Genomic DNA, 26,712 nt, shown 5'->3' with positions numbered 1-26,712 from the left:
TCTTTTGCCACCCTCTTTTCATGGGCTGACATGTTGTCTGTGGAGAAACTCTCTGTCCCAAACTTAGAGGACTCGGTCTTACCTGGACTTGCCTTCCTCCCCTTAAACAGCGTCCTAATCTAGGAGGTCTGCCACTAAAGTCAATGTTTTGGAGCAAATTGGAGTAAAATCAGGAAGAAATTATCTGAAATAGGTCCTCTAATGTAGGATGCTGCTGAAAAGCTTGTTGAGATTTGCTGGTCCATGAAAATGCTCTTTGGTCTTTAGTAAAAAAGTAAATAAGGTGTTGAAAGGTTTTTGCCGTTAAGCGTCTTCGTGACAGCTTCCCCCTTTGGAAAGTAACTTTACTGTCAGAGGTGGAAAGATGTTGATAATTCGGAGCCGAGCAGCAAAAAATTCCTTCCTTCTGTAAAATTATTCTTTCATTTTATATTAGTCCAGCACTTACATAAACAGTCCTTTGGCAGTTATTTAGCCTGTAATATATTAATGTGGAACACTGTAGCCTTTAGCAAAAGAATCAACAGATCAAGCAACACCAAGAGGTATTTTACGTAACAAAGCTTCAGAGCAGAAGAAATGTGTCGAAGTCAGTAATTCGGAGACGTATCTCGGCTCTGCAGGAGCAGGACAGGAGGAGTCCGGTTGTGTTTCAGACCCAAAGCGAGCAACCGATCCTAACTTCACACACAATGCTTCGGTAATCAGGTTAAGTGTAGGAAGTTTCCTGGAATATTTCCTACAACTTCTTGGGCTATGTGATAAATAAAAGAAACTAAGTTTATCCCTTTTGGCACTGGACTTGTCTCTCATCCCAGTATCCCAGCCCCAGCCCTGGGTGTTTCAGAAGGGGCAGCCTGCACTGAGCCGCCGTCCGTCCGTACTTCTGACCGCTCATCACTGGAGGTCAGGTGGAGTGCTGAAGCGTGAGATTTGGTTTTATATGTATATATAAAACCGTAATCACTCCACTTTCACTCTCTCGCTTCTCTTTAAAATTTTTTCCATTGAAAATCTGGAAGTTGTGCTTATCCATAGAAATGCTCCGCAGTCAAATCCCATAATCTGTGGGAACTGCAGTAGGTGGTTCATATAGCTACAAATTAAAAATGAGTATGGAGTGAGACATTTATATTGCTTCACGTTTAGATCAAGAACAAATGTTGGGTATATAACAGGAATGGAAGGGGTTTGGTTCCCTATTGCTTTAGCACAGTTCTGTTTGTAACTTTAGACCAGGTACTTAGACTGGGGATTGCAAAAGCCTTACAGTGCAATTTGTAATATGTCAAAATCTGACCCAGTTCAAGGACAAATTTTAGTTCAGGTTGCTGCACGATTGCATTTGTGCATCTGTAGTTATTCCTCAATAGTTATTTTATTCCTCAGTATTTCCATTCTACATTTATAACTTCAGGGGAGTCTCTAACTATACAAGTATTTATAAATATTTTAAATGCTGACCTCTGCTTTTTAGGGATAAACATGGGGGGGTTTTCACACAGTTCTTCAAGCCCCCAGCCATAGCTACTCAGGCAAACAAAAATCTGTATATAGCATGTGAATTATGAAAAGCTTTGAATTCTAGCTAACTCCTCTGGCTCTATATTAATCATTTACGTATCTTTGGTCGTGTCCAAGTGACTCCCCGCTAACCAGAGGTGCACAGCGCGTGCGTGCGACGGTGCAAAGGCGTCTCGAGGTTTATTATTTTCTTATTTCTGTGTTAAATGTGGTAATAATATGTGGGTTCTCTCCTATCATCTTGTGGGAAGGAAATACTCAGCCTTTGCCTATGAAATCATGTTTTGGATACCAAATTTGGGCTATTTCCTGACTCCACGATATTCCCAGTGAGCTGGGTAGGTGCTTCCACCCTTTTTGGAAACTCAGGGCTGAGGTCTCTGAGGAGCATCCAGGTGTCCTGAGGTCAGGTGTTCCCAGGGCAGGTAAGGGGTGGAGAAAGGGAGTTTGCTTGCTCTTGGGGGCTGCGTTTTGTAACGTGAATTAAGGTGAGATCACCTAATTGCCTGCGTGTCCAAAAGTAAACCGAAGTTAAGCCACGTTCTTCTTTCTCATCTTACCGGTACAACTGACTTGGCTCCTTTTTCTCCTGGTCCTTCCAATAGCTTTCTGAATTTCTGTGGGATTCACAAAACCGTTTTATCTGCTGTCTAAAACAGAGCATGTGGACAGAGGTAATTATTTTCCTATGTATTTTTCTGCACTAAATAGCTCTGCAAAGCAGAGATTGAATCCCCATGCAAATATTGAATCAAGAAGTTAACAAGAGATTAAATTAATAATAGGGGAAAATTAAATGTTCTTGCTGTTGTCATTTAATGGGAATTTTTTGCCTGTGCCTACAATAACTTTCGGGAAAAACTACATATATAAGTATTTTTCAAACTGAAACCAGATGGGGGAATGATAGCCTGTTTTTCTTTGTGAGAGGCTATGTTTTCATGGTACGCAAGTAACTGGAGGCACATTAAAATCAAATTTGGCTTTTGAGGCTTGTCCTTGCTATCTCTTACAGGAAGGGCCAACTTTCAATGTTATGAGTTTCAGCTTGTCCTAAAAGTAGGAGATTCTTCGGTGGCGGGGCCGCAGGTTTCAGAAGAGCGGAGTTAACCGCTTAACCAAAACCAAAGCAATGTATGCCCATTCGGAGAACGCTGGTATTTTCTTTCTAAAGATCCATCCCAGGCACAGATGGCACGGAGACTGTGGGGGACGAAGCGTCCCCAACGCAGCCGGTAGCACTTGTGCTTTCAATTCCAGTGGCACCAGCGTGCCACCATCCGCCTTTCACCCAGCCCGGCTGCTGGGTGCCCAGAGGAAAGCCAGAAAGAGAGCAAGCCGGCCGAGGAGCGATGCCAGGGGACTGGGCAAACAGATTGAGGTGGGTGATGGCAAATCTCCCTTTCCCTTGGTGTCACCCGTACCACCAGGATTTGTCCCCCTCTGCTCGAAGGCATGGCCTGGTTGGGTCATTTCCAAACTCCCTCTTCTCTGTGGTTCCCATGGGGAGCCGAGCAGCCCGTAGTGCCTTTGCTCAGCCATGGGAGATAAGCCTGGTGCAGGCATTTCTCTCAGCTGGACCCTTGCCGTTCACCCTGTGTGGCCGTGGAGCAGCACTGTTGTTGCGCGTGGGACGGAAAGGGATGGGGGCCAGATGGTCCTGCCGGTGCCGAATGCCAGCGCTTTCCCTGGTAGCTCCAGAGAGCACGGCATGACATGGGGTGCTGACATGGGCTCCTCCTCACATCTGCTCCTTCGTAAGAATCCCTAAAATCCGGCTTAAAAGGCTGATTTCCTCTTTTCCTTGGTGACATGCAAAGTCCGTTGAAGAGCGTTCTTAAGTTCTGGAGATCCAGCAGCAGGTCCATGAGGAGGAGGGGGTCTTTGCTGTCCCGATCAGCTGAGCTGATCGCATTTGTCTCTGGGGATCTGCCATGAGAAGATCCATGGGGGACCCCGGTACTGCAGTTTCGACGGCACAGAGATGAGCTGGGCTCTTTTTTCTCCAGCTTTCACTAGCACAGAGTAAGTAAGCGGTTGTTTATTTTGTGTGCAAGGAAGGAGGTTTACTTCTGTTTTTTCTACATCCTATTTTTTTTAATTGATAAATTTGGTCTGTGTTTTATCTTGAAATGATTAGTGCCTTTTTTGTAACAGTCATCACTAAAAAGTGCCGTCTCACGTGGCTGTCGGTATAATTAACACCAGTAAGAAAGCAGGATGACCTCAGCCACAAGCAGGGGAGAGCTGGAGAGTCCTTAGCTAAGTTAGATCTTTTCAAATCATCTGAGCCTCAGGAAATCTATCCTAGGGCTGTTAAAGAGCTGGTTGGTGAAATCCTGTCAGCATTAGTGATTATCTTTGAGAATTCATAGAACATAGGTGAAGTAATGAAAGAACAGAGAAGAGCTAACAAAGTACCTGTCTTCTGAAGAGAGAAAAAAGGAAGAGCCAGGACATTACAGAGCCATTACTGGAAAAATACTGGGAAAAAAAATGATGAAGCAGGCCATTTCTTAATACCTCCAAAAACCAAGGGGGATAACTACAGCCGTCGTGGTCTTGCCAAGGGCAGACAGTGTAGAAGCAGTCTTCTTTCCTTCATTGACAAAACGAGGCACAGGACTAGAGGATAAACAATACATGCTTTTACTGAGGCTTTGAAACTGTTTTATATAAAATCTCATAAACAACCTGAGAAAATGGGGTCTGTAAGAAGTAGGCAATACCGTCCGGCAAACAAAACGGGTTGGGAAGTCTCTTCAGCAGCTATCAGTGTCTCACTGTCAGAGGGAAGGATTTATCAAGGGGGCTTCCCCGGGGTCTCCCTAGGGATATTCAGGGTTTTCATTAATGATGTCTAATATTAGTAGACCATGCTCAGGTAGAGGGTACTGGCACACGCGATGAGTATTCAGAATAATCTTGGCAATGCGATCGAGTCGGCAGGGCTGTGCTGTTGCAGAAAGGGCAAACATCCTACTGGAATATATAAATTCTGTGTGCTCCGAGTATATAAATCCTTCCTGCTCTCTGCCACGGGTTAGGCTAGAGCTAAAAGCTGTGGCTCAGTTTTGGGCATTCCCTTCAGGAAAGAGATGTCCCAGCTGGAGAAAATCCAGAGGGTGGTGAGAATAAGCAGAGATCTAGAGACTGGATTCACAAGACAAGATCACAAATGATCCCAGGGACCAACTGGGATCATTTAATCCAAATGAGAACATTACTGGGAGGGAAGAGGCAGCGGACAAAGGACAGTTTTCACCTATATGAAAGGCTACTGCAGATAGAAGAGAACAGTCTTTGATGCCAGTGAGCAGAGAAGGGGTCATGGGATTAAATGTTGTCAAGGAAGAGTCAGGCTAGATATTAGGAATAATTTAAAGATAGTGAAGCAGTGGAGCAGGTAGCCCGGGAAGGCCAGGGACCTGGCTCCATCACTCAACAACGCTTCTAGGAAGAGTTTAGACAAACCCACTACGGTGTAGAGACGACTCTACCTTGGGGCAGCAGGAAAGACTGGACGGCTTCTTGAAGTCTCTTCCAGCCCTCTGCTCCTATGTTTTTCTCTTTAAATAAATTAGTTCTTCCCGGCACCCCAATTTTGGCTCTTCTGTGCCAATGGCTTAATATCAGAAGGGTCCAGTGCTGCGCGGTGACCGTGTCCCCATGTTCGGATGGAGCCTGCAAGCTCCAGCCAGCCCTCGCCCGTGTTTAAGAGTTTACAGCCTGTTGTTGTTCCTTCTGGACAAATATACAGTCTGCTACACAGAATATGGGCTTCTCCTACCTACTGTATGTTTATAACAATCTGTGATTTAAAAAAATAAAAACCAGTCAAACAAAGAAGTCTAACCTGTAAAAAAGTTATGGGTGTAGGTGCCCATTTTCTGACAGGGGTTTGGTAACAGTGCAGGGGACAGAAATGTAAGGAATAATTGTTTTTGGGCCTAGAACCAGGAAAACTACTTTTCCAAATTAATCCAGTGAGAGCCATGAATCCACAGTATTTCATATCACACTTCATAAAACTCCAGTCATAATCCATAAAACTGACATTATTAGATTAAAAACCTCAGTTCCTCCTATAAGGAGCTCGCTCATTAGACATGCTGTAGTTTTATAACCTTAAAGTTCCTACCCAATTACCATGATTAATACTGTGCTTTAATAAAAAATTTTTGAAAATCACCACAGGGGTTGATACCATCTGTTTGTTATAATTGTGCATTTAAATATTGTCCAGCAAGAGAAAGACACTCAGTAAACACAAATCAAGCCCAAGGTAGGGAGAGCACAGCCCATCCACTGCAGCAGAGGTCCGGAGGACGGAGATACGGAGATACGGTTGGGTTGCAATCGTGGTAGGACCACCGAAGGGCCAAGCCTGGCACGGTCCAGAGGCTGAAAGTACTGTGAGATGCGTGCAACAAACTCTGCTTCTTCACGCAGCCGATGGGGAAGGAGCAGCGATGCTCCTCTCCGTGCTCTGCCGGACCAGCAGCACCAGCTCCTGGAGGGGTTTGGTGTCCTTGCCCCCAAACGCGGGTGCAGAGGAGGTCCAGCACCCACACACCTGATTGCACGTGGGTGAAATAAGACCTTGGGAAGTTTGGTGGCTTACCCCAAATCACCAGCACCAGCGTCAGGCGTGCCCCCCCTTCAGTTCCCGGGGCAGGAGGTGAGCACTCGCTGATCGGAGCTCTCTGCCCTCAGAAATTCATCTTAAATTAAACTTCCCGCCAGGAACCAGTGCGGCTCCGCTTTGCCAGGGCAGGGAGAGCAGGACGCGGAGGCTTAGGAGGTTTCACGCAGAAAAGGAAGGATTTAGGTAAACGTGCGCTGCCTGCCAAGGCAAATACTAGTTTGAATCGCAAAGGATCCACTAACCCCGGGGGATGCTGCGCTCGCAGGATCAGCGCTGCAGAAGGCACCGGTTGCTCAGCTGAGAAAGCTTCACCCTTAATGCCGGCCGGGCACATCGATCAAATAACATACACCTCGTGCAAAAGCGGCCGTGCAAACGTTTGCTCGGACGGCCACCCGTCGGCACGTTTGAAAAATTACCTGTTTTCCTGGTAATTGGCTTTGAAGCGGGAGTTCCTTTGAGGCTTACTTTTGCAAAGCTGAGGGGTTGACGGTGCTCAGCCCCCCTCGGGCATGTGCCGGGCATACCCCACACGGGTATAATATTAACCCGTGTTTGAATCCGCTGCCGGTGCCCGGGCAGCAGTCGCAGCGGCTGGCGTGAGCATCGAGACTCGGTCAGAATAACTGACGTTAAAAATGTGTCAGGTTCGTGATTCCACCCACAGACCAGCAAACGCCAAACTTGTATTATTTTTGAATCCCCTGATTTTTAAGGGCTGGTGGAAATAAGATATCTTGCTTCTGACTTCCAAGCAATAAAGAGAGGTGAATCACTACTAGAAAAACCTCCCGTGGACCACCCAGTCGCTCCGTACAAAGCCGTAAAACGAGCCTCGGCAGAAGTGGCGAAGGGCAGAGCTATTTTCTTAATCTTACTGCAATTGCGCGAGGCAAATCACATCAGAAAAGGATCAGAGTTTCCTAACCAAGTAGCTAAGTGAGAAGTCTGTTAATGAATACGGGCTGATTAATATGCATTGAACTAAATCACATTCGGGTCAAAGGGGGAGCACCAAACCTCGAGTATAACGTGTTATGTTCAAGGACCTAACATGTGTATGTAATTCAGATTTAAATACTTTTTTCCCCTCATAATTCTGGATAATTATCCAACTCAGGATAAATAAGTAGTTATTTAACTAAATAATAGTTAGGACTTTTGTTACTTACTGTAATTGGTCAGATCTCTCAATTTTTTAAGATTATGTGACTCTCTTACTGAAGAGTCCTGCTGGGGTTTGGAAAATTGTAACTCGCAAATCACCGTATTTAAAAAAAATGGTGCCAATCATCTAAAATATGAAATGACATGTTTTTAACATTTATTTGTTGTCATTTGTAATGAGAAAACATAGGTCTTTTTAACAGAACACTGGCTGAAAGTCCTCAGACCGAAGCTGTGCAGGTGTTATTGATGATTGCATTGTGGAATAGTATTTTGGGAGACCACCTCTTATTTTTGAGCAGGAGGGCAAGCACCGCAGCGGGCCAGTTTCAGGGAAGGGGAGGGCACGCTGGATGGGGGTAAACCACAGGGAAACGCCGGGGACCCACGTTAGGGCACGCAGGTATTTCGGGGGGGACTTGTAATTAAGACATTGGATTTGTAATTGGGAGATTTGGGTCCTGTTTTAGGTTCTGCTGCAAGACTCCTTAGGTGATCCTGAGTGAGTTTCTTTAAGGTGATATCCCCAGAGAGCCTTGCTGAAATAAGAATTAGGTGCCCAGATTCTTCCGCTCTCTGCCTGTAACACAGCTGTAATACATCCTAATTTTGATCTAACTTTGTCCGGTATGTTTAGATTTAGTTTTTTTCAGGACAGGAACTGTTCTCTTACCATCTGTTTTGGCAAGTCCAAGCTAAACGGGTCCACGTTGCAATTGGAGCCTCCTCGTGTTACGTGAGTAAAACAAAATCCTAATAACAAACCCCCAGGTGATGCCCCAAAGCCCTTGAAAACAAATGAAGTGTGCTGCTTGTGAAGTAAGGCGGTGGGCTCATTTCCTTGTCCCCAGCCATACGGTTGGCACTGCCATGGAGACCTTGCTCTCAAACAAGCCCCAGCAGAGGTTGGAGACCTCTGAGTGAGGTCAAGAGGCAACACCTCTCTAAAAGCCAAGGGCAGCATGAAGGAATATGTAAAACGTATATTGCAGTGTTCCCAGACATCCCAGGATTTAGCCAAAGACCTGTTCCGTTACGTGGTCTGTCTTGTGCCGTAGTAAGTTTTACCATGATAGTGGCTACGTGATACATTACACAGCGGGGTTGATATCTGCCAGTGCCTCTCTGAGCTTTCATCGTCCCGGCCAGAGGAGGAGAACCTACAAAGTTCACTGAGATTTCCTCTTTGCTTGGGATGCGGCTTTTTGGTGTTCGTGGTGGAGTTTTTGTGTATGTTGGAGAAGGCAGATCCAAAGGTGTGCTTTGCCGTGGGAGTGGGAAGTTTGTGATGGTCTCCAGCTCCCAAGGAGTCTTCCTGTGTTTGACTTGAGTCGGCTCTCGAAGGCAGCTGGGTTTCCTCCAGAGACCCGCTGTCTTTGGGTGCATCCGTGGGCTGGAGGAGCAACGGAGAACTTCAGCTGTGCCTCTTGTTTCTGTGGTCGGTCCTTCAGCGTCTGCATCTCCTCAGGGTTTCTGAAAGCTTCGTCGCTTGTTCACTGAAAGGAGGAGAGCAGTGGGGGGCCAGTGAGGGAGCTGAGGTTAATTTGGCAGGAGCGCGGGCCACACTCCGGCTCCTCCGCCTGTGGTGGGATGCTGGGGGTGTCGTGGCTTCGTGTGTTTGGTCTTGCAGTGTCGTGAAAGTCTTCCTTGGCCACATGCGCTAAAAATTGTGAGTAAACAGTTCACGGGAGGATAAAGTTCAGCTGTGTGAATGGAGGAGTGTTCTTTAAATAAAATAATAGCGGTGCCAATCAAGGTTACAGCTTTCAGCCCAGCTGGAAGGTGGGGGAAGTTCTCATTAGCTGGTCTGAAGGCTGAAAAATAAATGACTTTGTTACATCAGGGCATTATTTTTCAATGTGTAATACATTAAGTCAGCTTTATAACCTTCATTTTTTATGGATAAGATGGTGAGACTACTTTCTTTTCTTCCCTTTATTCCTCCTCTTTTGTTTTAACGTGTCTGAGGAACAGCTAAGGCTAAACCCTAAGTAATGTGACTAATGGGACAAGAATCCAAATCAACCTCAAAACTCAAATAGTCCCGAACAGGCATCAGCTGCTTTTCTCTTCTTGTCTTTGTGTGCGTGGATTCCCATATATCGTTTTATGCCAACACGCTAAGTTGCTCCTGACACGTTCCTTTGTGACAGCCGTGATGGCTGGGCAGCCCCAGGGAAACCCAGAGGTGTCTTCATGGCCACCGCCCTGGGGTTGGCTTCGTTTGACACGTCCTTTTGCTGGTACTGGAGCAAGTCCACGACGTCCGTTCTGCATCTGGTGCAAGTCTTGGTGTCAGCAAGGCTGAGCTGGCAGCAGTCCCTTCTCGGATGAAGCATGGAGCAATTAAATGCTTCGGCTGCTTTCGGTTAAAAAGCATATTGCGTATGGAAGAAAAGCAATGAATTTTTGAGTCTGTCAGTTCTCAGCATCCTTGGTGGTGTCAGTGCAGCCCAGCCTCCTGCCTTCCAAAGGTTAACGAGCAGATGGGATGAAATTAGGCTGTGCGACACGCGGGATGATGCACCGTGGGTTAGGAGCAGGGACATCTGTGTGATGCTGGGAATTACGTATTTGGAAATTGCTTATGTGTAGGGGGACTTGTGTGCACGGGCTGGCAAGCACTAATGTGACGCCCCGGCGGCGAAGATAAATGCGGCATTAAAACACAGCGGGAGGGGTAGTTCTGGTTGAGCATGAGAAATGGTAGCATCGCTGTACGAGTTCCTGGTGAGACCCATCTGATATCCTCCGTACGGTCCTTGTCGGCACCCAGAAAGATTGATTGAGCCTTGCTCGGGCTGAGGGCACGGCTGCTGGGATAAGCAGGCAGGGGAGTCCTCTGGGAGAGGAGACCAGAGCGGTTTGGCTTGCTTGAAAGTATAAAGGAGGAGAAGGGCTGTAACTGTACAAATAAAACAGGGGGGGTCTATGAACAGGTAAAATACTGGCTTAGGAAAAAAGAGTGAGTATAGGCTGGGCTTTAATAAATTTAGGCTGGAAAAACAGAAATTAAAACCAATGCTTGTGAGAAGCAGAAATTGCTCTGTGCATTCGGGTTTATATGAAGCTCTAACGAAAAGCTCTGCCGGGGTTTGGCGCGTACCTTGAGCAGGGCTGTGCCTGCACCTTCCCCGTGGCTGACGTATGAAGACGGCAAGGAAGCGACATCTTCACAGCTGCCAAATGAAGCCATGTGCTGGGAAGATGTGATTCATGACCAAGGCTGAGCGGGCAGTGCCCAAACACAACCGCCTGATGCTCATTAGGCCTTGCTGGAGAACTGCAAGGAAGTTCCTTGTATTTTTCAAGTCGCCGTGAGAGCAAGACAAAAAATAACACGTGCCTACAAAAAGCTCTTCCCAATGTGTACAAATATTTACAGAGATTCCTCTGAAGGCTTGCAGATTTTTCCACTTTCTCTGCCTTACACATGCAAGACATTCTCCTAAACGGCCAATAAAAACTAAAATTAAAAAAAAAAAAAGCCTCTTAAAAAGCTGCACACTTCTATATTTAATGCTGCTGTTTAATTAGAAGGTCCAATATTTCCTCCTGAAGGGTTTCAGGAATGTGGCTGTCACAGATACATCGGCATAAGCAGGAAGCGGACGATTCCCCGGGGGCCAAGCCGCTGTGCCGTCACTGGGAGCACTATGGAAATGAAGTCACACTATACCCTGCCTGATCTTCCCCCTGCTGCAAGCAAGGGCAGAGCTCGCGTTGCAAGCCAGTGGGGTACCTTTGGGCTGTAGCCTGGGCAGGGAGGGAGAGGTTTGCCATCGCCGTTGCAATCATGGAAAATCAGCAAAGTACGTGCTAGGGTGCTGAAATCCACGCGGCATTCCCTTCACCACATTTTTCTGTTGTCGTTTAAGCAGATGCAACACCTTCTGCTGCCTTCTTTCCCGTTTAGGTGCTTCTGATCATAAGTGGAAACCTGAGTTTCCTCAACTGGCTAACCATCGTGCCCAGCATCGCCTGCTTTGACGACGCCAGCCTGGGGTTCCTCTTCAGCTCCAAGCGAGGAGGGGTGAAAGAGCGGGTGGCACAGATGCGGCTCAAAGAGGCAGCCGGCGAGCAGCTTCCCCTGCGATACGGTGAGTTATTCCCAGAGCAGGGAAAAAGTTGCGCAGAGGTGTGTTTGGTGTGCTTATCTCAAAAGCTGTCGTCTCCTTCTGGAGCAAACGTGGGTGGGCAGGGAGATGACTCTGCCCCTGCACCATCTCCTCTGTGGGTTGGAGGGTGCCTGGACCTTGAGCTGCGGAGGATGAGCGTGAAGCTGGTGGCTGGTTCACAAGCGTCTGCGGGGGCATTGCCGCGGGAGCATTGCCACGGGGGCATTGCCGCGGGGGCATTGCCGCGGGGGGATCGCCATAGGGGCACTGCCATAGGGGCACTGCTGCTAGAGGGCACGTCCTCCGTGCAGGGCCGGCATCCGCAGCCAGTCCAGGCGGCTGCAGCTCTGACACCTCTGTGCCTGAGAGTCAGCCCTCCTTGCTCTCACCCCAGTGAGTGTCAGACACCAACCCTAAATAAGTAATGTGGGATTACACGATTTACCTTGTGATTTTTTTCTTTAACCTTTTTTTTTTATTATTTTGACTATTTAAAGTCAAGGCTGAAACACCCAGTGTGGTTTGGGGTGAGGATTTCTTGTTAGAAGTTGGGTGCAGAAGCAGCTCGCGCGTTTGCCGTCCCCTCTCCCCCGTGGCACGGTGGCCCTGTGACCCATCTGCCCTCCTGCCCTTCATGCCCACGGGTGCTAGAGCTGCACGAGCACCCTGCTTCTCTGCTTAAATAACTGGACATGAAGCCAGACTTCCAGAAAGAACCAAATTGATTGTTGATCCACTGGGGGTCCAACAACTCTTTAGCTAACTGGGAAAGAGACCTGGCTGCTGGCAAAGTGGCCGTTCCCCGTTCAGTGTCCTGCTTGGAGAAGGCGAGAGGAGCAGATGCTCGTGGCCACCGCTGCAGCGCGGGCACTGCCACGGCAGGGAGCGAGTTCCCCAAAGCAGGGAGGAGGTGAACTCATGTTCATACCGTGAATATGGAAAAGCAAATACAAGGGGTTTAGTAAATGAACAGAAGGGATCAACGTGGCTGATGTTTCCTTCTGAAAGGAGTTTTCAAGCAGCCCTGTTCCAGAAGATCGCCTGCACAAGCAACACTGGGATATTTTTCATGGGGCTGCGTAACAGATGTAGAGTTGTGTTTGTAGCATTTTTATAAACCGCATATAAGCAACAAATTGCCTATAATATCAACAACAATCACAGATGCTCATTTTTAAATATACTAAACATCTGTCAGAAGAGTGAAAAACGTCAACAAGATACAGCGTCTGTCTCCAGTCCTTTCTCATCTCCCAAGAAACGCAGCTTATTAACCAGAAGCGTTAGCTCCAGCCAGGCTAATGCTGTTTCATTAAACTTTCTGTGTCTCCTATCTTACATATTTTGCTGCAAGAAATCTTGAACAGCTTTTCCCCTCCGGTATCTTTGCGGTAGAGGCTGTGAGAGCCTAGAGCTTTCCTACCAATTGTATTTTTGCATCCAGTCCCAAACGACACTCAGATTGCACCTTCCTTTCTGGAGGAGAAGCCAGAGGGCACCTCTTTGCTATGTCACTCGGTGAGTCACCATGAGGGAGAGGAAGATCCTTTATTTGAGGAACTTGCTCCTTTTCTGTGATGTTCTCCAGAAAACCTTACTGAGCCGCAGTGCCCACGCAAGGAGAACCATCCATACGTACTACAGATCTGGCATGTCAATGTGTCCCTGTTCTGGGATCTTAAAAAGAGGTAATTTATTAGTAAAGGGTAGGGTATCTGTAATATTCTGGGTGACTTTGGATTTCTGCATGTTTTTTCTGCTAACAAAGCAGAGGCTGTTGAGCTGGCGCTGACGGGCTGTGTGGCAAGAGGCTTAGAGGAGCCCTCACCCCTGGGTCACCAGAGCAGAAGACAGGAGGGTACCCAGCCATGCCCCGCTCGTGACCTGATTTTACAAGGCTCTGGTCACATCCCTGAAGTATGTGTGTGTAATTCCTACTGAGACCTCCAATTCCCATCGCTAGTGCTCAGCTCCTGCCTGCTCGATCCAAATCCCCTTGGCTCGTGTCCCATGCTCCTTCCCCAAGTCTTGCTCCATCCTTGCCATGGTTTGGGGGTTTTTTTCCCTGTATTAAACCCTTTTTCTCTATGACTGAGTAGCTGTGACCCCAAGGGCACGATGACGATCACCACCTGCTGAAGGACGAGCAGTCCGTGCATGGCCGTAAAGTGTGACCTGAGGAGCTGCTGATGCTGCCCATGTCGTGGAGGGCTTCCGTGTCTGTGCCTGCTCTTTAATTACAGGCTAGAAAGTTTAGCCCATCTAAAAGACAAAAAAATGCCCGACGGACTCATATTGCTCTCGCAGCAGCACAGGAGGCGAGGGGAGGCATCTCGGCGAGGTCCTTCCCAAATCAAATGATTCTCCGGAAATGTTCTCAGACTAAACAATTATTAATAGCTTCTGAGAGAGGTTCAAATAAACATCCCTCTCCTGCAGAGATAAGGGGAAAGCTACATGCAATTGCTTTGAATCTGATCCTTTGGCTGTTAATGTTAAATAAATTTAAAACGGCCGTAAGGGTAGGAACCCCTCAGAGGTCACGTCTGGTTGCCGTAGGTGTCTCCTTAGACTGAAATCCAGCACAGCCCTGTGCTGCTCCTGCAAACCGAATACCAAAGCGCTGGTGAAGCAACACAGGTCTCCTACATAAATGATAAGCAATAGAGATTTTGCAAAAGGAGAATGAAGTTTGAATGGAGCTGGTGAGCGAGAGGGAGGAAAATGCAAGAAATAAGTCTGGGTGGCGAGAGCCTGGGGCAGCGGGGAGGAGGCAGCCGCGGGCCGTGACGGAGCCCCGGGGAGCTGGAGGCACTCCACGCACGGCTTACACACCAGCAGGGCAATTTTGAGCAAGGTGCAAGTGCCAGCTGTGTTTTTTCCCCTGTATTAAAGCAATGATTAATCTTACATTTTAGACATTTTTCTTCTTAGCCCTTTCTCAGACTATTTAGAGAAAGGCAGATCTCTGGAGCGATAGCGTATGGCCCTTGGCAAGGTCGGGTTGATTACGGCGGAGCGTTTGTCGGCCCCAGCCCGAGAGCAGCTGTGAGCACCCGGGCAGGGTCCCGGCCACCGCGGGGGGGTCGGGCAGGGGAGCGGGGGGAGCCGAGCCCATCGCCGGCGGTGAAATCACCTCCTTCTGGTCTGCTTTTGTGTCCCCAACAGGCTGCTATGTCCGCAAAGTGGTGAACATCTCCTTTGGCCTCCTGATTGCTTATCTCAGCATCCCGGTTGTCCTAAACCTGCTCAACTCCAGACAAGTCATGAACACCTCGTTCAACCCTCTCAGAATAGTGAACACCTACGGAGCTTTCGGGAGGTACATGTATTTTAATGGCATATCCTATAGCTCTGCTCCTCTCTCCAGGATAGTCCGATAGCCAGTCTGTGTGCCTTAAACCTAAACAGAAATCCTAGAAATCCTTTCGGTAGCCAGTAGACTTGGAATATCTGTTTATGAGAGAGAAGGAGAAAAGGAGCAGGTTTCTTTCCCACTGAATTATAATTTATTTTCTTTGAGCCACTTTTAGTTAGCTCGTTATATTGATGTAGCAAATGTAATAGCAGGATGAAAATATCCCTAAAAGAGTTCATCCAGTGGGTAGTCTTCACCATCACCAGCCTGCTATATTTATGGTGAACTTCTCTTCCCCTGTGCGCGTTTGCTTTCCCTCATGTAAATATTCACATAAGCTATTGGGTAGAAGATTTTAGGCCAACAGAAGGAAGTGCTTTTTCCAACGAGTGACTTGGGGAATTCATTGCTACAGGAAACTGTGGAGACGAAAGTATAAATGGCCTCAAAAAAGAACAAGACAGATTGAGAGGACAGGTCCAGCAGCAGCCTGGCTGCTGCCTTCAGCTCAGGAAATCCCGCTTTCGGCTGCGAGGTGGGACTGGACAAGGGAAGCATCTCCAGCTGCGTTTGTAACCGGGCTGGTTTTTAAGCATCTGAGTCTGGGTTTTCTGGGGACGGGTCACCAGGCTTAGGTGAGGCATGGTTGGGCTCACCATAACCGTTCTTGTGTGCTGTCCCTCCCAGCCTCTTCCAACTGAGAAAATGCTGAAAACCCAGGCTTCATCAGAGCAGCTTGCCCCAGGGGCAACGACAGGGCCAGTCTTCTCTGCATGGACCTCTGGCTTTGCCACCACCTCGCCACGGTGGCCGCGGGGTGTTCCCAGAGGTCTGAGCCGAGGGGTGGGATGGGCAGCTCTTGGATTAGGGGGCTCTGGACAAGGTCGCACAGGAGAAGCCAACAGTAATTAAATAGGTTTTATAAACGCGAAGCAGGTTGGCTGTTGAGAGGGCTGGCTGAGCGGATGGTGAAGGGGAGGAGCAGGTCTCCCTGTAGGCACAGGAGATGCAGAGGACACCTGGAGCACATCAAATTAATATGATGTTTTCCCCAGTTTTTCAAATAGCAGAAATTTCTGTGGAAGGAAAAAAGTTAGAAAAAAAATATGATTAAAAATATCAACGCTAGTTGTGGAAAATGCTGAAGTTTCTCCTTTTTTTTGAGAGAGGGAGAAATAACCCCTGAACCTCTTTGAAGGCTGGAGTGGTGAAGCTACGGGAGATTGTTTTCTTTGGGTTGTTGTTCTTTTTCTTCTTCAGTCTATGGTTTCTGTTTCAACAGTTACCAGAACCTAAAGAGCATGTGATGAAATGCTGCTGTAATATGTTTGTAATTCCAGCCTATGTAAACCAATAAAAAGAGGATTGCAGCTTATAATGAATATACGATTATGTGAAACTTGACATATTTTGAATCACACAGTAGGAACATACTTTTATTAGTAATTTGGTGTCCCTGATTTACAGTGTGTTTCTAACCATTGGGCAGCTGGCCACGGCTCATAACTCAGCCCAGCGTATAATATGGAACTTGGCTGAAGAATCCAGAAATCTATTAAATGTAGGTAACAATTATAAGCGGAGACATACAGCATTCCTTGGGTTGTAAGCATCTATCACTGGAAGCCATCGGGGGAGAAGGTGGAGGCTGTGTGTTTCCAAATTTTCAGTTTCTTGAGTCGGAGGAGGAGGGAGCAAAGTAGTAAAAAATTAAAAGGGTGTTGGGAGCTGGACAACTTTGATAGGCAGTTACGCAGTTATGTGTTCGTTATGGAAAACAGCTCTCCAGTGTAGGCGAGCGTCACTGACAGGTCATTGAGAACTTGATGATGGTCTTTTCACATGGGCTTTCTGTGGCCTGGAGAGTTTGCCATCCCCACTGCTCTACCACCTTGCTGTGCAGAGAGAGTCCAGCCAAGCAGCAAAGGGAATATGCATGACCTGCTGTAAGGCTGGGGTGCTTTTTAACCAAGTTTCTATACATCATTTGGGTATGGGGGGCTTTTTTGTTTGCATTTTCTGCTTTTCTTGGCTTGGTTTGCATTGGCTCACACATTACCTCCTCCTCCTCCTCTTGCTGACTAATAGCTCCATGAGACCTGTCTCCCAGTCGGGATGGTGAAATGTTTGGGCACGTAGAGACAGCCGTTAATGGTGCCACAAGAGTTGGCTCCTGGGGGGTGCTCCGTACGGGGCCAACCACCTCCCCAAGGCTCCAGCAGCTGTAGCCAGTTAACCTGGGCTCATTGCGAGCGTGTCCTGCCCTTTGCCGCGGCCAAGGTTCGAGCTGGAGCTCAGCACCCGGTGGCCAGCAGCGCTGCGGGGAGAGCCAGGCTTGCAAAGGGGACGCTGGAGTGGTCCCAGCTGGAAGCTGCTCTGCTGATCCCGCAGCTGGAGGTGTCAGGGCCAGAGCTTCAAAACGCAGAGGCAGGATTTCTGTGTGCAATCGCCTGTGAAAATTCCCCTGCAGATATCGTCGGCGGCTGTGCCGTTAGGGCAGCCACACGTGCCACTTACAAGCCTATATTTTTGCACATGGCGCATGCTAAAAACCTGGAGATGGAGCTATGTTTTGCGACCATCTTTCATCTCCATTTTCTCCTATCATCAGAGGCTTGTAGTCAGAGAGCTCTTGTATCATAGGAGTCATCGGAGTAACAGAAACAAAGGTTTCTTCAGAAACATGGGACAAAGAGAGAAGTTGGTGCAGGTTGAGGGTGCTCATGTGGGACTTGGGAGATGCTCGTTATATTCTCTCAATGTCTTGGACAAGTGTTAGGCTCTGTTCTAGAAAGACAGACCCATCGGTTTCAGGAGGAATCATCTTTTTGGGCCATAGTCTCTCCTTGGACTGGCGCAACTGCAGTGTGATAGAGGGGAGCATGGGAGGGCATGGAAGCTGAAGTTTTCCATGTCCTTTGCTGCTGGAGAGAGAAAAGTCTGCCGGATAGACAGGTTCTCTGTAGCTTGACCCATCAGGATCCAACTGTACCACGAGGCCATTGACTCGTGTTGCCATGTCGACTCTCATGAACTAGCATTTTACACGACTTGAGACAAAAAACAATATCATGTCGTGTCCCACAGCATTACCAAGGAGAGAACAGAAGTTGTCCTTCAGGGGACGTCCAGCCTGGATCCCAATGACCCCGCTGCTGTCTGGGAGGAGTATGACTTCAAATGCAAGCCTGGGGACTTGAAGAGGAGGCCATGCTTTATCACCCCCTACCACTACCGCCTGGACTGGCTTATGTGGTTTGCTGCCTTCCAGGTAAGTGCCTTTGGGTGTTCTGAGATTTGGGTGTCCCTTGACCAGAAAAAACAATTTATATGGATTTACTATCTGTTGGGGTGGGTGGGGGAATATTTGAAGCCCCAGCTAAGTTAATTATGGTTAAAAAAAAAAAAAAGTTGTATTCCTAAAGGATGTCTGCTACTAGTGTAATGAAACTCTTGGAAATTTTATGTGAGGCTTTTTAACTGTTTCTCAGCAATAACAAGGGTTCAAGACATTGAGAAAGCCCCTGGACTGCACCTGCCTGGCGAAGCGGTGGCACGGCGGGGCAGAAGCTGCCTCGCAGGGTGCCCGGGACTCGCCAGGGCTGGCAGCATCCCCGGCTGCCCGCTCTGCTGGCCGGCTTGAACCCGCACCCCTGTTGGGGACACCCCTGGGGACACCCCTAGGGACACCGGCAGTTCCTTCCACTGCCCGCCTGCCTGCATATGGACGCAGGGTCCCTCAAAATGTTTTCCCCGCGTGGTATCAGCAAACAGGTGACAGCCATAAATTAAAAAAGAGAAGAGGGGGAGAAACTTGTACAATTAACTCTTGTATATCTTTTAGCCTATTCTGCAAAATCTTATTTGCACGAGCATGAGAACTTGGACTGGGTTTTACAAAACTGGGGCTTACAGCAGTGGCATGAGGCAAACCCATCTCAGATTATCACGGGCTTTTCTCTTTGTTCCTGTGTCCTCTCCTGGCATATCCTCTTCCCTCGCTCCTCTCCCCCTGCCCCAAACTTCTCTGTTTGCTTTCTTTGTGGTATTTTCATTTAGGCGCCTTTTGGATTCCTCAGCGATGACATAACCATCGCTCTTTGGCTATGGTTTTATATTTACCCCGCTAGTTTTTGTGTGCTGGAATTTCATTTAATCTGCATTAGGTATGCTTATCCCTCAGCAAGACAACAGCAAAGGTTAAAACTCAAGCCAGTAACGGTGCCCAGCATTACCTAAAGGTGCGGAAGGTTGAATGGGAGCTGTTGGTTGAAATCTGACTGTACTTTGGGAGGGCTCCAGCAGCGGAGAAGAAATCCAGCTCACCCAACCAAAGGTTGTATCTGCAGAGGAGAGAAACATTTCTCAGATGGGAGAAAGGCTGTTTGTTTCAAAGGCAGGGATATCCCGAAGGCTTTAACATACAAAATGATCTCAGGTTTAAAACCAAAGGAGGACGGGGCACAAATACTGATGCATCACAGGCGAGCGCGGGCTGTGCCGGTGCTGAGACCCCAGCGCCGTCTCGCTGCAGAGCCGGGCCAGGCGCTGAGTGACCGGGATGTACGGGTCAGCCCGGGGAGGAGGAGGAAGAGGAAAAAACACGGCCTCTTCACATCTCATCTTTATTATTAGTATTTAATTCACTGAAAGGTTTCCCCAAGTGTTTCTGGTGGCCTGGGCGCAGGGGGCTGCTGGGGCGCGTGCCTGCCGAGGCGTCTGTCCACACCAGCTGATTAGCAGCAATCAGCCTTGCGGGTCTCGTGCACCGGCAGGAGGAGGGTGCTCGCCTCCCGCTCGGGTGGGTGCGTGCCGGAGGTGTGCCTCAGCCCTGGAGCGCGTCCGTCAGCTCCCCGCTACGGCAGCACCGAGTGGAAACGGGTCCGTTGTCCCTTCCTGGCCATCCCGTGCCCGCCGCAGCGCTCCCTCGTCCCCTCCTGCCGCTGGGGACTTGCCCGTGGCCCCCCGGTGTACGCAGGTCTCTGTGAAGCAATTGCAGATCTTGCTTAGAAGAGGTATTAACAAAAGATGCAGAAAGGAGAAAAAACAACCTTCCAAAAAGGCGGGATGACTCTCGTTGAAAACAACAGGAAGGCAAGTAGCCTAGGCACAGCAGCAGCATTTTCAAATCTGGATGTTCAGGCATGTAAATACCTGCTCTAAGCATGGAAGTAAATCCCATTTGGAGTGGCCAAATGTTTGTTTGAAAACTGTGAGCTGTATATTTGGTGCCAGCTGTCATCCCTGGGAAAGCTGGCTGTCCCGCCGTTGTCCCCGCGCCGCCGCAGCCAGAAGTCACCGTCGTTCGGGTGTTGCTTAGAGTGGAGTCACGCAGAACTGCAGAAAGGATGAGAAACCAGAAGTCGAAACCCCAGAAGAAAGTTGTGAAGCCAGGCAAGTTTTGCAAACCCCATACAGTAGTTTACAGAGTCCATAAAACCAAGTTACTTCAGCCTCTGGATTACATTTAATTTGTTTTTAAAAGTTCTGGAATTTTTTTTACGCCACCGCTCGCCGTCTGCCCCATCGCTTCCCGAGCAGGCGGCCGCAGGGCTGGTTTTGCAGTTCGTTGGCGGTGGCCAGGTAAGGAGCTGACATATCCAGCTCTGACAGGCTGCAGAAAAGCCAGGGACTTGGGGGGAAGATATTTACCATCCCTTTGTGCTGCTCGTGACAGGTTCCTCTTTGCACCTCATCACCGCTTGACATATGACGCCTTCCTCCGCTCGGGGTTTCCTGCGAAACTTTCCACCTTGGCTATAGCTGCAGGATTCGCTTTGAAGAGCCGGAGCATGGGAGAGGCAGGCCCTTGGCACGGCTGGCGCGGGCCGGCGCGGCGGCGGAGCTGCCGGCACGGCCCTGGCGCGGGAACGGGAGGAGCCGCAGTGCTGCTCCACCTCTGAATTGCAGTTTATTAGTTGACTGCCTCTTAATTACTGTTCCAGTAGTGCCATAATTATATATAACGTAACATGGCATTATTTTCCAGGAAACAATTTTCATGATGTTAATTTTATTATCTAAATATAATATGCCTTTTCACTTGTTTTCTAAATCCCCTCTTTGTTTTGTATGTCTCGACATCCCGAGGGTGCTGTAGCGCTGAATTGAAGCCCTTCTTTTAGTTCTGGCAGGGACATAACCCGTCCAGAAACATGTCTGCGTTGCTTCTTCCCGTCTGCAGAAGGGGAAAAACTCCCACGAACCAGCAGCGGCGTGGGGAAATCTGTGCGACCCTTTGCAGTTGTTTCTCAGCAGCCGCCTCGGGAGTCCCTTTGCTCCGTCGCCCAGCTGATAACCTGGTCACCTGCGTGCAAAGTGGGCTGGGGTGATCGCAACAGAAATAACGTGTCTGTCGGTCAGGAGCTGATGTTCAGGAGCTTGTTACTGAGGTCAGTCGCTCCGGATCACCTACCTCCATCGAAGCAATTTAAACCAAGGTCTGAGCCGACTTAATGCACGTGCACATTTTTAAGAGGAGCTCCTGCTAATTGAAAAGAATGGCACGATGTGCTCATTGCATTTGCAGATGCCACCGAGCTGTGAGGACAACAGAGGACAAGGGCTAAAAGCCCAGCGACCTCGCTGGTTCGGGTCCGAGCAGACAGGAGAGGCGTGCGCGGTGCTGCACCCAGGCGGGACCCGTCACCTGCCCCGGGAGGGGATGGAGCAGAGCGTTGTGCCCCAGGGAAGCCTCTTGGGCTGAGCGTGCATCACGGGATGAGCACGCTTAGGAAAAGGCGTTGTGAAAAGGCAAGCACGATACCGCGGTAGGCGAGCAGGCCTTCGGCGTGCGTGGTGTCACCTTCCCGTTACACTCAGCCGAGCAACCGGTTTGGGAAGGATGCAGCTGGCTGGCGAGGGTGCAGGAGAGGGACCCGCCGAAAGAGCAGAGGTGCAGAAACCTTCTCCCACAGCAGCAGAGCGAACAAATCTGCACGGGCATCCCAATGTCAAAACAGATTTGGAATAGGTGAAAACCTACTGCACGGGAGAAAGGAGCAATCTGATTTCCGTGTCCCCGTGGAGAAGGGAGGAAATAATGGATGAAATGGCAGAATATGATTTAATCTCAGGAAAATTCAGGTTAAGCATTAGGAAAAACTTTCACCCCTTGACACTTTATTGTGTTAGTGCAAAGACGTCCTGTTTTTACAGAAGCTGGAGACAATTTTTTAAAGCTTTGTCTGTTCTCCAGCTACTGCTGGCAATGCTCCTGTAATTACTTGCCTTCTTGTTTACGGTGGGCATTTGTAGAAGGAGCCCAGCCATCGCAACCCAGAACTGAGCTACGCTGTGCCGCTGGTACAAAAAGCGTTACCATTTTTGGCAGGCTGTGGATGGATTCAGCATCCTTAATAAATAGCAAGCAGAAAACAAAATACTGCTCATAGTTTTGGGGCTTCAACTTGGTCACTTTTCCTGGTAGCGGGATGTCTTGGACTTTACAAAAGCCAGTTGTTTATCGTACCAAAGATTTGTTCTTCACCAGTGGGCAGCAGTGGAAAGCCTTCAGTGCTCCGAATAAAGAAAAATCAAAGGGAAGGCTTTTCCCCTCCTTACTATGGCATGAAGGTTATTTATTCTACTTGGGGACTGCATTTGGCCAACGCGAAAGCACGCTCTTGGTGCTTACCAAACAATAACTACTCAAAAAATAACAAAGCTAATGCCGTCTTCATATTGTTTTTTAAAGCCCAGTGTCGTGTTGCATTGTACCTTGACGCTGCTCCAGAAGTCTCTGATGTGGGGACGGGCACAGAAGCGGCTCAGACTGGTGGCCCGTGTTGCTGTGTCCTACAGGGCTCTGCAAACTGTCAGCAAACCCACCGCAGAGCAGCGTGCGCGATGCACTGAGAAGCACTCTGTGTTTTCCAGATACGACGTGTAAGTTTATAAATAAACTTCAGCTACCTTCCTAAGAGAAGAGAGAAACTTCGGCGAAGGGATTGATGCTCTGAGGATCTCCCCTGGGTGGTAACAGGGAGTCATGGCGGAGGCTTCGCGTTATCGCGCCCAGACTGGAAGAGCTGAGAAAAAGTAACCCTATTTAGAGAGAAGGCAGATTAATATTTTTGTAAAATATTTTATTCAAGCCTCTGTTATCTCGGTCTTCCAGCCAGAAGGTGCTTACAGGAAAAAGCTGCGTGGCAGCAGAATGGAGGAGGAGGTGTGTGTAACGTAATAAAACCTAAGCCTCATGCGCAGTGTACTAAGCACAGCTTTTACATTTCCTTTCTTCCCCCTCCTGAAAATACAGGCCTCAATTCACTTCCATTTTCCATTGCGGCATTCATACATTTTGGTCCATGTTCAGCATGTCAGAATTTTAGTTTCTCCTTTTACCTGTGATTACTTGTCTCCCTGCGAATATGAATCATTTCAAACCCCCGAGCTGCACTTAGACGAGCTGCAGGCTGGATCACGGGCAGGCTCACCTCTAGTAGTAATATTGTGATGGAAGTGCCCAGAAACCCAAATAAGACTGATAGCCTATCGTGCCGCGGACTGTATAAATACAGAGTAAGACCTTGTCTATGCAGGGAATGATTGTTGTCTACAGTGGCTATTGTATCTCCCTGTCTAGACTCTATTCTGGAACAAAGTGACTTTTCTTTCCCAATACGGAGGTGATACAGGAGCTATGCCAGGTGTGCGATTTCCCCGTATAGGCAAGGTCTAAGAGCCGGTTCCCAAAGTCTTGCTCCTTTTATTCCTCGGCCCGGACCTGCGGCTCTCGGCACTGCACCCGCCTCCTCCAGGGACCTGCTGCTTTCCCAAGCATGTTCTAATAGGATGGGCTAAGGGATGGCTTTTAGTGAGGCTTGAGAAACTGCCCCCGCTGAAATACTATACGTTTGAGCCGGACCTGTGGAGAAACGGCTTGCCTCTTTGGGAAATTAGTAGAAGGAAGAGGATGTGGTTATTGGAGATAATGAGAAGCGATGCGACCCGACGTAGCCTTTGACCTTCCTCGGTTAAGTCGCTTGGGTAGCGGGATGGTAGCAAAGGGCGGTGAGCTGGAATATTATAAAAAAGCGAAGGATCGCATTAGTTAGGCCCTCTTTTCTGTGGATGGATTATTTCTCTAGCTGATAGCTCAGGTTCCCTAAACAGCAAGAGTTGAAGGTGCTCAGCTACAGAAGTGGAAACAGCAGTGCAAACAGCAATGTGAATATTGGCTGAAAATACCCAGGACGGCGGAGTTACTGCTTTACATCCCCGCAGTGGGTAGGCTGTGACGCGAAAAATGCCCCTTACGCCATAGCGCGGGAAATGTAAACCTCCCCTACCCCTGTGTCATCCGCCCTCGCACGCCGACGCCGATGTGAAACCGTGCAGGGCTCCCAGTCATGTGAAATAATAATGCTGGGCCCCCGTGCCAAGTTTCCAGCTGTTTCCACATGTGCATCTCATACTTACCTCCTCCCGTGTGCCTGTGCCAGCACCAAGATTCAATAAAATGCCACACTAATCCGCAGTCCTTTTTCATTAAATGACCAATTAAAGCTAGAGGAAAAGGGTTCTTATTATTATTTCAGTTGGGAACATGTTCCCTGTAGCGCCGGGTGGTTTTTATATGTATTTTTTGCTATTATTATATTCTCTTCTACTTTGTTATCTCTGCAGAGTTTCGTCGCTACTGCGTCTGGTTTGCCCCCAGCTCCTTGCTGGTGCCTGACTTAGCAGTGATTTGGTTTTAAATTCTGTAAAGTTATTAAATACTTCTGTATACTTCTGTTAATGTGTTCAAGGTGAGTATGCCATGTTTATACACTGGTAAAGCGTATAAGCGGAGAGGTCAGAGAATGTAAACAGCTGAAGAGAAGTCTCAGGGCAGCATTGCTCCCGGGAGGCGGTGGTACCCCGGGGCGTGCCGTGATGCTCGGCTCCTCGCGCTGGGCCGTCCGCGGGTGGGGAGAAGGAGCAAACCCCCGTCCCAAAGCAGCGTATGCAGCTAAACTGGCACGGAAAGCCAGGGGGAAGCAGCTACCCGAGCGCTGCACGGGGCTGAAGCCCGTCAGGAAATAAAAGCTCGTAGGGTCTTAACACCTAGTCTCAGGTCCTCTTTGTTAGTCCACTGTGTTATACCTACAACCGGATTTTCGGAGGTCTTGAGAGCTGGTACCAGCTGTAAGGACAGTTAAAGATGATCTGGCTTGCTGGAGAGCTGCGCCTCTTGTATTTCTGTGGGTTTGCACGGACTGTCCGTGAACACAGGCTTTGGCTTTGTGGTGAAGGTAGCGTTGCTTTGGGAACCTTAACCTCTGCCTGAGCTGCCTTTCTCAGGCATTTGAGTTGGGCTGACGATAGGTTTTTTGTGTTTAGGTTTGTCAGTTGCTTCCTCTGCTAAAACAGAAAGAAAACTCTCAGAAGATAAAGGAGAGAGTCACGTCCACATCCGTGGTGGGCTGCGTCTCCCCAGGGATGCTCTGTTCGGGGTTGGACAGTGAGCTGTGCAGCTCGGGGCACGTTTCGGCACGCTCCCACCAGCAACTCGTAGCAGCAGGCTGCGCGGGACGCTGGTTCCCCAGTAATCCCAGCTCGGGTACGGCACGGGCCCCGCGTGGCATGAGGGGAGCTGCAGCCCCAGCTTCTGGAGGACAGGAGGCAGGTGTGGGAGTCTTGGTCCGTGCCCGTGTCTTGATGGAGGTGCAGGGAGACAGAGCAGCCTGGGGACCTGCATCGCCGGTGCCGGGCCAGTCCCCAGCTGCCTGTCTTTGTGCTCAGTCAAGATCCAAAACCTAAAGATGAACCCAATACGTGCGTGCATGCCCACCTTAAAGCAATGTGTGCATCTGTCCTGGCTTTTTTATTAATCCACCGGATGGTTCAAGCTCTGACTCCCCGGTTTTGCACGCTCAGAGCTGGCAAAAGCAGAGCGCAACGCCAGGCGAATCCCTCCCATCGCGACGGTCGCGGCTCTGCAAACAGTGTTTGGGTCTGGGTCTCACTGGAGCCACAGACAGAGGAACTGTCACCTTCCCACCCTGTGGTGTGATGCTTCCCTGGACGCAGCCCAGATCTCCTGGACTCTTTTTTTTCTTCCCTTTGCCACCGTATCACTTTACAGAGTAATGAGTTAAACAGCGCAGTCGTTAGCGCAGCTCGGCTCCTGCGTGCTCCGAGCATCGCTCGGCAGCGTGCGATATCTAAGCCTTCGTGCTGGGGGGAGGGTGGGGGGCTGCACCGGGTGGAAATTTCTCACCGCAGACCTTGCTGGGGCCAGACATGTTGTAAATTTTAAGAGAAAAACACTTTACAAACCAGAAGTCCAACTCTCGTGCGCATGGAGCTGCTAATTAACAATTTGGAGACCATGTGAGCCAGGGAGCCGATTCCACCGTTACAGAGCCTCGTGGTTTTGAACCAGGCTTTGAAGATTTGGGATCCTCCATAAAGCTCTAGCTCCGGGAGTCTGGTGATTTCTGTTTCTGTTCTTCTGCAGCTTCTCCCCAACTCGCACAGAGGAACCCTCACGTACCTCCTAGGCCCTCCTAGAAATAGCGCTTAAAATCATACAGAGCACTTTAAAAAGGAATCTCCAGGGAGGCACAGGACGCTGAAGGTCTGACTTGCGATATTTGATTGTCTGCAATTGCTGTCGCACCTCTCGGGAGGTCCCTGCTCACAGCCAAGGATGCCCGGGGCTGCGGGTCCCAGCATGGCACCCACCCTCCTAAAGCCCGGCTTGAGCCGAGCATCTCGGGCATCGCCGAGCCGTCGAGGGGCACGGAGTCGCTCGGTGCGGCTGGGAGCCTTGGCGTGAGTCATCCCGGGAAAGGTGACGTGGTCGAGGCCTTGGCAGGGACGCTGCCGACTTCTCCTGCAGCCCCGCCAGCCCTGGCGGGGTTACTGCGCGACTTGCAAGGTTTGTGTTTAACGTCTCGTGTGAT

General features: G+C 49.1%; 1 protein-coding gene across 4 annotated transcripts in view; it reads left to right on the top strand.

Annotated features, from left to right (window-relative positions):
• LMF1 (lipase maturation factor 1) overlaps positions 1–26,712 on the top strand; it is a 207,722-nt gene that overhangs the window by 167,402 nt on the left and 13,608 nt on the right. For 3 of the 4 annotated variants that reach the window (XM_075515558.1, XM_075515561.1, XM_075515560.1), the window contains 3 exons: positions 11,256–11,439; positions 14,626–14,779; positions 17,903–18,086. In XM_075515558.1, the coding sequence (XP_075371673.1) occupies positions 11,256–11,439; positions 14,626–14,779; positions 17,903–18,086 (522 nt within the window). Of the gene's footprint in view, positions 1–11,255; positions 11,440–14,625; positions 14,780–17,902; positions 18,087–20,492; positions 20,755–26,712 lie in introns of those variants that run through there. The other variant, XM_075515559.1, reaches the window with a different exon arrangement.

This window comes from Mycteria americana, chromosome 12 (assembly GCF_035582795.1).
Source record: "Mycteria americana isolate JAX WOST 10 ecotype Jacksonville Zoo and Gardens chromosome 12, USCA_MyAme_1.0, whole genome shotgun sequence".
In the NCBI taxonomy this organism is placed as follows: Eukaryota; Metazoa; Chordata; class Aves; order Ciconiiformes; family Ciconiidae; genus Mycteria; species Mycteria americana.
This window is presented reverse-complemented; position numbering and strand designations above follow the sequence as displayed.